The sequence below is a fragment of the Phytophthora sojae genome, assembly GCF_000149755.1.
Source record: "Phytophthora sojae unplaced genomic scaffold PHYSOscaffold_11, whole genome shotgun sequence".
NCBI classification, from domain to species: Eukaryota; Oomycota; class Peronosporomycetes; order Peronosporales; family Peronosporaceae; genus Phytophthora; species Phytophthora sojae.
The window spans coordinates 1,009,392-1,023,343 of record NW_009258125.1 but is presented as its reverse complement, the minus strand read 5'-3'; the positions used below and the strand labels follow the sequence as shown (position 1 = coordinate 1,023,343).

Here is a 13,952-nt window from a genome sequence, read left to right as displayed (position 1 = left end):
TGGCACTGACTCAATTTCAGTCTAATCGTCGATCTATCGTTCCACTTGTATTAAAGCCCTTTCAAGTTTCTCATTGAAGCCAAACCCCACGTTTTTTGGCGCCGAAGTATCCATAAATTCCTGTCACAGGAATTTATTTTTATTGTATTTACACCAGCCGAGCGCCGCCGCTACGCGGCGGTAATTTTTTTTGTTAGTTGACGCTTCGCTCGCAATGCTCGCTGCGCTATAAGAGCAGGCTGCCTACGCTTCGCTACGGCAGTAGTGGACCCGTTCCGCTCGCCTCGTCGGCTCGCTGCACTACTCTCAAGGTCAGGTTAGTATTACAGAGGCCGGGGCCATTATATAGTTGGGCAGGCCCAGCCATCACTGCTATTACGCGGTGACCCAACTAACACCGTAAATGTTGTTAGAATAATATTTAGTTACGCACCGCGGCGGGGGTGCTACTCATCGCCTCCGTTCCGCTCGCCTCGCCGGCTCTCTGCACTACTCGCAGTGCTATTAGTTAATATGTAACAGGCGGGCCCTGCGGCCCCCTATAACGCGCGCGGGTGCCGCCTTCGTCGCCTTCGGCGTCCAAGGCTGTCTATGTACGATGTGTGGACCACCTCTATTATGTGGACACGGGCTTGACACTGGCCGCTACGCGGCGGTAGTTTTGTGGTTAGTCGTAGTAGTAAGGGCCGCCCACCTCCGCTTCGCTTCGGTGGGCTTTTATTTAGTTCAAAGGTTATTAAATTTTGCTTGTGTGCATGTAAAAATGTTTATTTACGTTGAGGTACTATCAGTAGTGTGACGTGACTGAAATCAGCTTAATACATATCCCTACGTCAGAGTAGATGAATGTAGTAAGGTAAAACATTCGATCTATCGTACGGTACCCTGTTGTAAACCGGGTCCAAACAGGTGCAACTACTTAACCCGATTACAAAGTCCCCGCGGAGTACATACCTTAAGTAGTCTGTGTGTTGTATTGTGAAAACCGATTAGATTGTCTAATTGGGATATAAATCGGTTGATTAAGCAGATGATTAAGCTTAATCGGGTCTGATTAGCTAAATCCGACCTCCTAATTAGATCGACACACTAAGATTTGTACTCTGATTTGACAGAGCGGTCAGTTGTGCCTGCAACGTCATGTGGCAAGCTGATTTAGCTGCTCCACGGCTTACAAAGCCCGGGACGGCTGATTTGCATGCTAATCAGCCCGAATGTCCGACACCCACACGGCATTCGGTGGCCGATTTAACGTAAAACCGACAAACGCTAATGCTGACGAGAAATGACAGCGCAAATACATGACTTCAGAACTTGATAAATAGATAGCAGTACACATCGAAGCTCACAGAAGCGTATTTAATGCACGTGATGCTATTTCTCGTTAGTAGGTACGCGAATCACTCAGCTCGTGGCGGTAAGTGGTCGCTCGTCGTATTTCTGGCGCAACCCCCATTTTATTAACCTTACACCGATTTTATGTGCCGCCTTGATGTGGCACACACAAACCGGCTGATTTCACATTTCCGTTTTTGAATTCCGCGCGCGGCGGAGCAAGCAAGCGCTGCGAGCCCCACAGGACGCGAGCGCCGCACACGGACAGAGGTACGCTTAGCTACATAGTTTCCTAACTGTAATAGAAGTGTCGGTTTCGGGAGTACGAATTCAACTAAGTCCGACTAGCTGCCGAAGGCGGCACCCGCGTGCGTTATAGCGGGCCGCCCGGCCCGCCCAACTACAAAGTTGCTAATACTGCGAGTAGTGCAGCGAGCCGACGAGGCGAGCGGAACGGGGTCGATAAGATCACCCCCGCTTTGATCAATACTATGTGTTGCACCTGCTACCATATGAATCGGGTAACCGCGCAGCGATAGCTACACTGGAAACATTGTGTAGTGTGTGTGAAAAAATAGTATGAGCTCGGAAACAGTCTTAGTGAGACTACTTCCGAACAAAACACCAGGTATACTGAAACTCATATAAATGTTTCTCACGTAATTTAGTCTCTATGTGAGACATCCTAACCGAAAATAGTATGAGTGAGACCAATACCGTTTCCAGTGTACATGTAGCTTGGCCTGCCCCACTACATACTATATTAATAATGGAGGGAGGTTGTTTCAATATACACACATTGTAAGCCATATCAACGCACAGATAGTTATAGCAACACGTAGTCAGTGATAGTGAAGCACACGGTAAGCGTCAACAGGTAGGAGCCCGTAGTTAATGACAGCAGCGCGAGTACATATTGCGCAAGGTAAGCTGAAGGTGGATACAGTATTAACAGCGTGCCCAGCTTACTTTTACTATAATAAAACTGCCGGATTACAACTACCGCGTAGCGGCAGCGCTTGGCTCTCAATCACATGTGATAAACATCCTTCGAAGTATCTGCAACTTTGCTAAAAGGCATCGATAGTTTATGTTACATGTCGGTAGTATAATGAGATCTGAATAGTAGATACTGATATTCAATTAGCTGGAGCTCTATGATAGATTACCTTGGACGATTACCTTGGACGCGCACTCCCACACTAACCATCCAATTTAATGGGTTGTATATACCTGTATGGCGGAACTTGCATAGTGCAACGTGTACTTCATAGAGACAAAGTGCGAAGCTGTTACGTTCAATGTCTTAGCGACTGTGGTGCAGGTGGTGCAGTAAAGTGCCGCTTAGACTAATAAACGGATAGGAACGCTTCATAAAATGAAATAAGTTTTGAAGAGGCCACATTATCGCAGGCCGCACTTCACCGGTATGGATCATTGAAAATTCCGAAGTGATGTTACCCGATATGTATATGTACACGGTGCTTTTGAACGGAAGCACTAAGTATATGCTAAGGAGAGGCATAGCGAAGCGTGAACGGTTATTTAGGCTTATACAGGCTATACGCTTGGAACCAACTAACAGAAACCATGGCAGAGCGATACACTTGGTAAAATAACACGTATAGAGACTTACGTGAGCACACTAAACACGGGTTGTTTTAGATATGTACTTTGCAGATACGTTGAAGGTTGGGTTGAATAACCGCTACGATGTGGACAGGGTTTACGACACAGGACCGTGCGATAGAGAATGCTTTATATTGCAACGTGCATCTACTTACAGTAACTCTGACGTGAAGCTGATACCATACTAAGATACAAACACCTTTTTACATGCATACAATCTAAACTAACGACATTTGACTGGGCGGCCCTTACTACTACGCCTAACCACATAACTACCGCCCGCGAAGCGGGCGGCGCTCGGCTAGTATTCTAACAACAACTAATAGAGAGACCGTCCAGTGCGTGTGTAAGTCCGTGTGAAGCCGATGGCGACAAAATTAGGGTGGTCCACATATCGTACATAGACAGCCTTGGACGCCCCATTACAGCGAAGGCGGCACCCGCGTGCGTTCTAGCGGGCCGCAGGGCCCGCCCTACAACTATGTACTAATAACACGGCGAGTAGTGCAGCGAGCCGACTAGGCGAGCGGAACGGGGGCGATTACGTCACCCCCGCCGTGACGCTTCGCCGAATATAATACTTTTCGGAACACCTGCTATTAATTAAAATGGGCCCACCGCGTAGTAGCAGCGATAGCAGAGTCCGCTTAAACATATAATTGCACTGCGAGTAGTGCATAGTGGCAGCGATAGCTGGGCTTGCCCTACTACATAGTATAATTTTAATTGAGCGAACTTGGTTAAATATAAGCACATTGTAAGCCATAGCAGCGCATAGTTAGCTATAGCAGCGCGTAGTCAGCGATATGAACGTATAGTTACCGATAGCAGCACGTAGAAAACGATTGCAACGGATGCTTAGCGATAGCAGCGCATAGTAAATGATTGTAAATGATAGCAGCGTATAGTAAGCGATAGAAGCGCATAGAAGGCGATAGCACCGACGTAATAAGCGATAGCAGTGCGAGTAGAGGTACAAGACGATTGAATAAAAGTTTCAGGTTAGTTTTTGTGTAATACTTTAGGGAGGGATATATTATAGCTGCAGCGGTGCTGAGTGCTCATCTATAATGGCATATAGCTACATTGGCTTAAACGTGTGTAACGTATAGTATTTAGCGGTAAGATAATGGGTTCTGGGGATAGTAGATGCCTAGACATGCATTGGAGTGGAGATTTTATTGTAGTTCATACTGGCATTCCATTGACGCGTTTCCCCACACTCTAGCAATACTGATGAGCCGTACAATACCTGTATATTAACGAATTAGCATTGCACGCTATATGAATTTTGAACGCGACGGCGATACTTTCGCTACTCAACTATAGGTAGTACGCAAAAGTGTTAATGTACATTACGTAATAGAATAATTTACTGATACGCACGTCTTAGCTCATTAAAAATGAGATTTGAAGCGGGATACGTCGAAATTAACGCAGCCCACAGCTCATTACATTCTTAGGGCCGTACAAAATGATGAAACGATGCAGCACGATATATACACGTTTTTTTTAAAGAAAACTAGCTCGAAACGTAATACTGAGAACATGAATAGCGAAGCCATCACTTTGGGCTTATCGCCGGGAGAATATTTTTATCTGTTGCTAATTTACTGGTTCATCTGTTGCGGGCAAATCAGCGGAAAATCTGTTGCCCGAGTCGATTTATCTGTTGCGTGGTGTAGGGGACGAAAACAACAGGTTTTCAGTACCGAAATCCTGCAACAGATTACACGTCGAGTTGACTCGGTTATCTGTTGCCTAGGTGATTACTTGTTGTGCCCATGCATCGAGTAAGAGCACCCCCGCTATTGCTCAGGAAGGTGATGCATGAACTTGTGGTATTCCGTTTCGGGGACTATGGCGAGCTCAGCGGTCTGATACAGATTTATTCTGCGCTAGTCATTCCTTAACTTTTCAAGCAGCTTGAGTTATTGCTGCATGTAGATGATAACTTGCCGTTCCCCTTAGAGGCCAACGAGGCCTGTGACTTCTGACGCAGGCGTGCTACGACATCAGCAGCACAGGTATGGCAAGTCAACGTCGCCATAGGTGCGCTCTTGACGTCCACGCCTATTGCGAAGAGTGTGTGACCTATTCTAATAAAGCGCACGAGGTGCTACTGGACTAATTGGTGCCAGGGATGAGTTACAGCTTCTTCAGTGTTTCCAAGGATTTACCAGCAGACCACGCGCTTACGGGTCGATCCACGAGGTGAAGGATCACTGCGGTGAGCGTCACGTTGTCCTCCTAGTCATTGTGTGAGTCATTACGATCAGAGCGGTCATAACGACCCCCATAGCCATCATCACAGGAACAACGGCCTTGGCCGTAAGAGCGGTAGCCCTGAGGGTCGAATTTGTCATAGCCATAGCCCCAATTGTAGTAATGAGAGCCTTTGTGTCCGTGGTAGCCCCGATCGCGCGCGTACTTAAGTATGCGAGAAGTCATCGGACGGAGGTGTCGACTCACGTCCGCTGGGTAGTACGATGTAGTGCACGTGGGTCACTCTCAGTGGTCACGTCACGTGGCCACTGAGAGTGACATTAACGGAACAATGCATTAACACGAGCATCTGTCGGCCACGCCGACAACAGCTGACTGGGTTCCCCCCGGGTGCTTCCTGAGGTAGTAGAGTGCAAAGCTACCCCCTCGTGGGAAGACCGTGGGCACTAGACAGTGAGTCCTTCAGTACTATGTATCCGCGACGTGTACAAGCTCGCACAGGGGCGGCAAATGCCTTGGCGGCTACATAACAACGAGCGAAGAAGAGCTATTGGAGACCACGCAACTATTTTTTTTCTTAGACATATGCACAGGTAAGCAAGTGTACAGATGAACGTGGCCCAACTATCTAAATCAAGGTCCAGCGCAATCCAAACTTGCCCTAGTCCGAGGCGGATCACAAGTCCACGCCCGAAGAGGCGTTGCCTGCACCCATGTAGAGCAAGGCGCAATAGATCCGATGCCTGAAGACGTTGAGGTGATGCGGGACTGTACAGGAGCCGACGCCAGACGCGGAAAATGTGCAGCGTAGCATCTTTTGGAGCTGGAGGACAGTGTAATGACCTTCAAGTGATCCATCTACTGCTATGGCCATCCTACTTTCACATAGCCTTCGCGAAATTCATGCGAGCCCTTTAAAAGAATCCTATCAAGCATCGACCGCCTTCGGAGCAATAGCAGGGGTGCTCTTACTCGATGCATGAGCACAACAAGTAATCACCTAGGCAACAGATATACTGAGTCAACTCGACATGGAATCTGTTGCACGATTTCCGTACTGAAAACCTGTTGCTTTCGTCCCCTACACCACGCAACAGATAAACCGACTCGGGCGACAGATTTTCGGCTGATTTGCCCGCAACAGATGAACCAGTAAATTAGCAACAGATAATAATTACTCCCCCTTATCGCCTGATCACAGAATGTAAATGCTATAGCCTACAAACCGTATAGAGAAACAAACTAAAGTTATGCGATAACATGATGAAATAACAGGTATACAGACTTCAACGTGAGCACACTGTAGATAGCAACACCGTATTGACCTACCCCACCACGACATGTAGCTCATGCCAAAGTTTAATTCTACTACATGTATTGTGGAAACCGATTAGATTGCCCCAGCGGATTAGCTGATAAAGCAGCGTTCATGAGAGATTTGACTGGTACTAAATCGGGGATCCTTATGATTTCATATGGCATTGGTAAGGGCATAAGGCTAATCATTTTTGTCACGCACGGCTATTTTTGTAATATCGGGCAAAGATAAGCCAGTCGGGATGATGGTGGGATGCCATAGGGCAGGTTACTAATGCGTCAATTACAGAGCGGAGGATCTGCCACGCTCGACGCCATGGTGCTGAGCTCGGATCGCGCAAGCCGAGGGGCATCACCTTGAGGTGGTCGAGGGAATTGTGACGGAAGTAGAAGATGAAGACCGGCTTGCAGTCACGCATATTCGAGCTGAAGCAGAGCAGGCTCGCTTAGAAGCCCAGGTGTCAAGAATTGTGGACAACTTCTGGAACGAGACTCAGCGACTGGCGGCTGAGAATACTCTGCTACAAAGTAACCAAGTGAAGCAAGCGAATGAGTATCGGGCAGCACTGGTAGCCGTCCAGAATCACGCTCAAAGCAGCACCGCTGAGCTTGCCGCGCATCAGCAGTGGGTCGAAGTTCAAATTCAGAAAGCCCTTGAAGACACCAGAGAATCCCTGCAACAAGACCTGCGTGTGGTAGCGAACGCACAGGCTGTTGGGAGTGAGGCTGCGCACCAGTTCGTCCAACGAGAACTACAACAAGTTCGAGAGCAAGCGAGGCAAGAAGCTCTCGAAGTGAAGCAAATGATTGAGACGCAAGCCATAAGAGCCCAGCAGATCGAGCAGCAGATGGGCGCCGTGCTTTCAAACGCTCATGATGCGTTGACTTAGAACATCAACGCTTTAATTGCAGGGCCGGCTGCTTCAAATGCAGCAATATCGAGTCAGCTTCACCAAATGAAGGATGATATGCAACGACAAATCGACTTTTCCTTCACATCTCGTCATCGCACGTAGCTGCATTCATTATCGGTCGACCGCACTGGTGCTTGCACCATTGCTGTCCTAGTATTCTGGTAGACCGAGCTGATGCGGCTACGAGTAGCGCTGAGACCCCATGCGTCGTGAAAGTTGAAGCTGATCGGCGGGTGCTTCGTGAATGTAGGTTCGATACGCGTCTGAAGCCCATCTTCCGTGCATTCGGATGGTGTCCGTGTCAACCCCAACACCGTGACGCGCGGTGGCACCTCCTGCTCGTAGCGAGTGCGCCGATATGTGCTGCGGGTCCACGTGGCACCGTGTAGCTGCTCTTCGGAGCACGACTGTCATAGTTTCGGCTGACAGGGTCTTGCTGCGGCTCGTTGAACAGAGAGGTGCGTCCTTGGGCAGGTTGAGAGTGGCAGCATTTCGTAGCAGCAGCAATGCCGCGAATACTGGGCAAACCGGGGCCTGGTCGTTCTTGAGCAGCATCCGTCTTGTTGATTGTCCTGATTGGTCTGTTTTGCTACCCCTCAGCGTGATACACACCGATGCAGCGGCCACGAAGCTCGTTGTACTTGCACCATGAGCGTCACCGACGATTACATCTTGGACTTGCAGGCAGTAGCCGTGTCTTTTTCCTCGCGAAGATAGGTCTTCTGCTCCGCGTAGACAGAAGTAGAAGCCCTGCACCGCAGCCCCACAAATGACGCGGTGCTGGGCGCTGGACATGTTCGCGGAAGAGGCGATGGTCCGAAGCATGTCGACGGAGACGGCTCCGTGGTGGTTGCGAGGCGGGCTGAGCCGACGCAGTCCCTTGTAAGACGAGCTCGTGTTGTGGCTGGAGACGTGGACGGAAGCCGACGGCGAGCTGATGACACCATTGGATATGGCTGATGAGAGCCCGAATGGTACCAAAACGGAGAGGGGCTGCCGCGTTGCGCTTGTGCCAGCAGCTAATTGCGAAAACAACAAGTTGTAGGGATTATCCGTTGAGGTCGTCGGGGGAAAGCCAGCGGGGAAGTCGGGCCCGCGCGCAGAAGGCGATCCAGCGGCGCCACGTGGCCAGGTAGTGTCGTCGTGATGTGTCGGCGAGTGACCTCCATTGTAGGAAGACCAAGTCCCGTTGTAAATCTTGCGAAAACGCGGGGGTACGACCTGTTCGCACCACGACGACATCTTGTTAGACCAATCACGAAGTCCTGTGCCGGACCAAGCTCGAGACCCCATGTCGGCAAGCGTGTTCTGCGCCCCGGGGATGTGAACAGCGGAAACGTGCAGCCCAAATTCAACCTCTGCGCAGGAGAGTACACGGAGTAGTTCCTGTCCCGCCGGGTGGCATGCTCGATGACGGGCGATCCACGCCGTAGCAGATAAATTGTCGATCCAGCACCGAACGTGAATAGGGCGCTTGATATCGGCCGGCACACGCTTCCACATAGGCCCCCACACCAGGACGGCGAGCACGGCGCTGATCAGCTCGCGCGTGTTGATGCTGAACTCTGTGGTCGCGCGGAGAACTTGAGTTTCGGCGGAGTCAAACTGCACCCGAATGTACTCGCGAATCGCTGGATAGAGCACCGCAAGGCCGGAGTCGCTCGCGTCCATGAACAGGTGCACACAGGGCTCCGACGTTCCAGCAAGGAGGCTCGTTGAAATTCCGTTCATGGCGTCGTGCTGTAGGAGGGATTCAACCCACAGCAGGTCTTGGAGAACACTGGTAGATATACGAACCGGCCCAAAACGAGGCCAGATAGCATGAAGACGCTGGAAGAAAGCCCGAGCCGACCGGTAGCACAGGCTGATGTGACGCAGGGAGCCCAAGAGTTTTTCAAGCTGGTGGCGAGTAGCCCGAGCTGCCACAATGACCTCCCGGAGACGCGATAGCGCCTTGGCAACCTTGCCGCTAGGCATAGACACTGTTCTTGACTTGGTGTCCCAAAGCAGGCCGAGCACCACGAGCTTGGTGGACCACGTCGAGAACTTCGCCTCGTTGATAGCGTCTGGACCGAGCGTCGCCAGCATACTAAGTCGTAGCGCCGCTTCAGCCAACTCTAGGCGGTGTTCTCGCTCGATTTCAACCAGGAGATGATCGCCCAACGTCGGTGAGAATCGATGGATCGGTGCGTGAGGGCCTGGATGTGCTAGAGGCTCGTATCAGAGAGTCTGGTACCAACTGGAAGAACTACAAGTGGTACCTGGAGCTGCGAAGTAAGGCACATTGCCACACACCGGTTTCGATCTCGGGTTGGAGCGGTTCATCAGTTATGTGACTGGCATGGCGAACATCCGTGGCGTGATTCCGTACCCACGGTGGCTCGGCAAAGCCGCCTTCTAAGCAGTCAGGCGGCCTAGAAACGAGTTGTTGTTCAAGATGGTGCTTATGATGGCGCAAGCGTGACCACAATTGCTGACAGCGTAACTCCAATGTGTTCCTGTCCAGAGTAAGCAAATCTAAACGTTTGCCACAGATGTTCATGTGTGATGCTTCACAATGATAGAAGTTTTCGCTGCAGTCGGCTACCGGTGGTGGATGAGCATGATGTTCTTCTTGCTGACGTAGACGTGCCTGCCGACGCTACTCTATCGGTAGGAGTACTGGCTGGGTCTCAGCTTTTAAGATGCTGCGAGTGATCACCAAGCCGCACGCGCACATCTTCTCCAAGAAGCTTCACAAGTTCCCTGCCTACAAGCGACCTATGGCGACCGCGCCAACACCTGCATCAAGTCGCGTACGTGATGATATCAAATAACACGAGGTTTACTTACTACCGCAGTATATCTCAATATGCATAGCAGTTTTAACGAAGAACGGAGATGTAAAACGAATCAACTAGCCTCCTCCTCATCTACGCTTGTCTGAGAGAATAGCTCGATGATCATTTCGTCTTCAACGTCTCGTGGTGCCGCCTCCAAATCATAGCTGACGCATTGCGGGATGTGGTCTTCAATTTCCGCGTCAGGAATGGCCTCGCACTGCGCAATATCGACGAACTCTTCATTCCGGTTTAGAAAAGCGCACATGTCGACTTTTTCGTTTGAGAGGCTTGCTCGATGGGACGTAACCAGATCCCCACAAACGCTAAAATCCCGCTCAATCTGAGCGGAGGAAGATGGTAGCGCGAACAGGACTTTAGCCGCTTTGGGCAAGATGTTGTATGCCCCGCTATGCTCCATGCGTTTCCAGAAGTCTAGTACATTCTCGTTAGCGCCCATCGAAACCGGATCCACTTCCCACCGACGAAGTTCTTGTCCAACGCGATCATGTCGAATAAGCGGTACATGTTACGCCTTTGAGTCCCAAACCGCTCTCGAATCCTGCTAAAAGGTCGGTCGTCCTCATCTGCGGCAGGAGAAACTTCATACGGTAGGGTATCCTCGACAGGATCAGATACCTGCTCCAATAACCCGCGAACTCTCGTATTGATGTTCTCGTTTACGCGATTAATATAAATTTGAATGACATCACCCGATGATTTCTTCTCCTCGTACAAGCGCCTGATGATAGTGTTAAGTGATTTTTCAGGATTTTTGTATTCTGGATGCAGCCTTTGCTGCATTTCGAACACGAAATCGCCGTCATCGAGGTAATCATCGGACGTGTATCGGCAGAAGAAACGCGTGTCAAAGGCATCTCGCAGTAAACGCCTGGTTAGCCCAGCTAACTCAGTCAAAGAGCCAACTTCAATCCATCTGGGGGATTCTCGCTCCGAACGGTAGTCTTCCAACGGCTCGTCCAAGTTCAGAGTGTCCAGCCGAATCCGATACAGCTCCATCAACACTTCGACTTGGTTTGGTTTTTCCGCCTGGCAAAGTCTTTTCAAACTCGTGATTGGTTCTAGCAGCGACAAAATCTGCTCGAGATCGAGGCGGCGATTTCTGAGCAGAAATTGTGGTGGGGTCTTACGACCGATGTGCCGTCTCGCTCGTTCGTCGTACCAACTCACCAGTGCGTTCCACTTGTCTAAAACTCGGCGAATAGCACTTGCGACGCTAAGAAAACGGTTGGCCGTATAACTTAGCAGCTGGATAGTTGATGTACTAGTTTGCGTCGTGCAAAGCGCAGGAAATAAATCACCAGTCTTCTCAATCGACTGCACATCAGAGATCGTTTTCTTGATGTCGGCGATGAGCTTGGTCATACCCGGGTTACGTGAGCGATCCGTATCACCATTCATCCCACAAGCCTCCTTGGTGGCGGCGTGCGCCATGTGAGCCATACACCACTCCCACTTCAACTGTAGGTTGTTTGTCAGCAAATGTTTCACATCCGGACCAGCATCGCTCGTAGATCCAAAAAAATCACTCGTGCTCAGACCAAAATCGCCTAGCAACTGGAGTACCCACGCTTTGTACGGACCCTGGATACCCCCTTCACGATCGACATAACTCGGTGAGAATCGACGCACGCCGAGCAACAGCGAGCGAAATTCCCAATTGGCGTCGACGAAATACACGCGAACACCGAGGTATTTCTTGTGGACCACGGTGCAGGTCCAGAAGTCAGTCATGATGACCAAATTTCCGAATGAAGCCATTTTGCTGTCCGCTAGAATACTCATGAGCTCGTTCTTGGTCGATGCATACAGCTCAACAATGACCTTAGTCACTTTTGCTGCATAGATGACAATTCGGGCTTCTTCCTTCTTCAGCAGAGCCTCGATAATGCGTAATTCCTTGTACTCACCAAACCGAAAGGGCAAACAGTTGTTGATGATTCGACGAACTTCGATAAGCAAGTTGAATCGGCTTGGGTTGTTGATGAAGAGAGGTGATGTCCGCAGGTGCTCGATCTCATCTAGACGCTTACGCTTTTTCGGTTTTGTACGCTTGCATTCTTCGTGAAACTACACCGTGAACGGAGGCCAGATGACTCGCAGCGTTTGAGGTTCGACCAGACGAAAGCGTAAAATTGGTCCCTTGCTTCCTGCGGGTGTCGTCAGCTAGGCAGATCCAGTGGTGAACAGGTTTTCCATCTTCAACCATCTCAACACAAACTCCCCACTTGTAGATATACGACGTCTCTTTATCGGTCGGTAGCCTTAGCGTTAACCCAGAGATAACTTGGAAATCTGCGATGGCACTCTTCACGGCTGCCAGTGGCTTCTTGTTCGTTGCGTCGCCGATTGTGGGAGAATCGCTGGGGGAAGGAGAACCAGAACCCCCTGGGGAGTTTGTGGAGTCTGATTGGGCTTCTGCAGACTCTGAAGACGTTGATACGGCAGCACTCACTAATGAATCAGATGAGTTACCGCCAACAAGGCGATCTTCGACTCGGGTGGCAAAGCGGCGTCGTCCCTCACTTCGCGAAAGATGTTCCCTGGGCATGCGGCCGTCTTGTTGGGATGCTGAAGCTCGGCTAGCGATGGTGGGCTGGTGCGCGTTCCTCAGCTGCCCCGTTGCCACTGTTTGACTTTGAAGAGCGGGTTGTCCAGGGTCACCACCAGGTTCACCCTCATCTCTTCGTCGATCGGATAGTTCTTGAGCCGCGCGTCTCTCCTGAAGACGCCTAAACAGCGCAGGCTACATGACCATGACGTAGCTATGGAGCGCGAAGGGCTTCGACAAGGGCGATCTTCTGCTAGATGGAGGATCTTCTGGAATGGCGACCTTCTAGCTCAATCCGGGTCCCAAGGAATTAACCTAGATAGCATAAACCAATCAGGACAACGCATGAAGAGCCCGCCAAGCTACAACTACGGGATTGAAGAGCCCTAGCGGGGAGCCCTGTGGGAGCCCGTCGCTCGGGCTCCTCGTTGTCGAGGGGAGCCCGATTCGGGCGACTTCTGGGCTCTCTCATATCAGGGGAGCCCGACTATTGAAGTTGAAGGGCTCCCCTACCCCTGGGCGCCTAGGAGGCTTGGATTTAATCCTGTGTCGGCAAATCGGGTGGTCCAAGATCCGATATATCGGGCTATTTGCTGGAGGGCTCACATTTAGCAGGAAGGGTTGAGGGAAGCAAACTATATCTGACCCGATTTGCGTCTGGGGGCTGCGAGTTGCGAAGTAGGGGCCAGAAATGCCGCTTTTCGCCGGCAAAAGGGACCGCCGCGAAAACATGTCTGGGGCCCTCTCAGATCGGCGTGGCACGAAGTTGCAGCGGCCGTAGATGATCACACAGGTGATTTAGCTGGCCATAGTGCTATGAAGTGGCTATATACAGTGCACTATTGTCCCCAACGTATTGCAGTTCTAATGCGTCATGAGAGGTGGGGAGGTATGGCCAACTTGAAATGCCTTCCCTCTGAGCCTTATGCTGCTTTCAGGAGCGACCCACTAACTCAGGTCAGATATAGCTAAGTTGGACCAACCGATCATGTAGGAGCTCCATTTTATATAAATCGGACTCCGGGATAACACGTCAAATCGTCAAATCGGGCGGCAAAATATTTGAAAACCACAATACATGCTATCTCAGTAATATTTCTCGGTAAATATGAGCCAATCATAACTCTTTCTCTGTATACG

The 13,952-nt window shown here is 50.4% G+C and overlaps 7 protein-coding genes across 7 annotated transcripts; 2 read left to right on the top strand and 5 right to left on the bottom strand.

Moving 5' to 3' along the window:
• Positions 1-6,869: 6,869 nt before the first annotated feature.
• On the top strand, positions 6,870-7,244 carry PHYSODRAFT_462349 (hypothetical protein; the record flags this gene model as incomplete). The annotated part of the gene is made up of 1 exon (XM_009538020.1): positions 6,870-7,244. A coding segment is annotated over one exon (375 nt), but the record flags the coding sequence as incomplete, so codon positions are not given.
• A 423-nt stretch (positions 7,245-7,667) lies between these two features.
• On the bottom strand, positions 7,668-7,850 carry PHYSODRAFT_420618 (hypothetical protein; the record flags this gene model as incomplete). Its single annotated transcript, XM_009538019.1, has 1 exon — positions 7,668-7,850. A coding segment is annotated over one exon (183 nt), but the record flags the coding sequence as incomplete, so codon positions are not given.
• A 771-nt stretch (positions 7,851-8,621) lies between these two features.
• Positions 8,622-9,509, bottom strand: PHYSODRAFT_527017 (hypothetical protein; the record flags this gene model as incomplete). The annotated part of the gene is made up of 1 exon (XM_009538018.1): positions 8,622-9,509. A coding segment is annotated over one exon (888 nt), but the record flags the coding sequence as incomplete, so codon positions are not given.
• Positions 9,510-9,571: 62 nt separating this feature from the next.
• PHYSODRAFT_255996 (hypothetical protein) lies at positions 9,572-9,753 on the top strand (the record flags this gene model as incomplete). The annotated part of the gene is made up of 1 exon (XM_009538017.1): positions 9,572-9,753. A coding segment is annotated over one exon (182 nt), but the record flags the coding sequence as incomplete, so codon positions are not given.
• Positions 9,754-10,313: 560 nt separating this feature from the next.
• On the bottom strand, positions 10,314-10,661 carry PHYSODRAFT_526089 (hypothetical protein; the record flags this gene model as incomplete). The annotated part of the gene is made up of 1 exon (XM_009538016.1): positions 10,314-10,661. The coding sequence occupies one exon, from the start codon at positions 10,659-10,661 to the stop codon at positions 10,314-10,316; it is 348 nt and encodes a 115-aa protein (XP_009536311.1).
• Positions 10,662-10,675: 14 nt separating this feature from the next.
• On the bottom strand, positions 10,676-11,995 carry PHYSODRAFT_526868 (hypothetical protein; the record flags this gene model as incomplete). The annotated part of the gene is made up of 2 exons (XM_009538015.1): positions 10,676-11,386; positions 11,456-11,995. The coding sequence occupies 2 exons, from the start codon at positions 11,993-11,995 to the stop codon at positions 10,676-10,678; spliced, it is 1,251 nt and encodes a 416-aa protein (XP_009536310.1).
• Positions 11,996-12,290: 295 nt separating this feature from the next.
• PHYSODRAFT_306189 (hypothetical protein) lies at positions 12,291-12,812 on the bottom strand (the record flags this gene model as incomplete). The annotated part of the gene is made up of 1 exon (XM_009538014.1): positions 12,291-12,812. The coding sequence occupies one exon, from the start codon at positions 12,810-12,812 to the stop codon at positions 12,291-12,293; it is 522 nt and encodes a 173-aa protein (XP_009536309.1).
• Between the last annotated feature and the right edge of the window lie 1,140 nt (positions 12,813-13,952).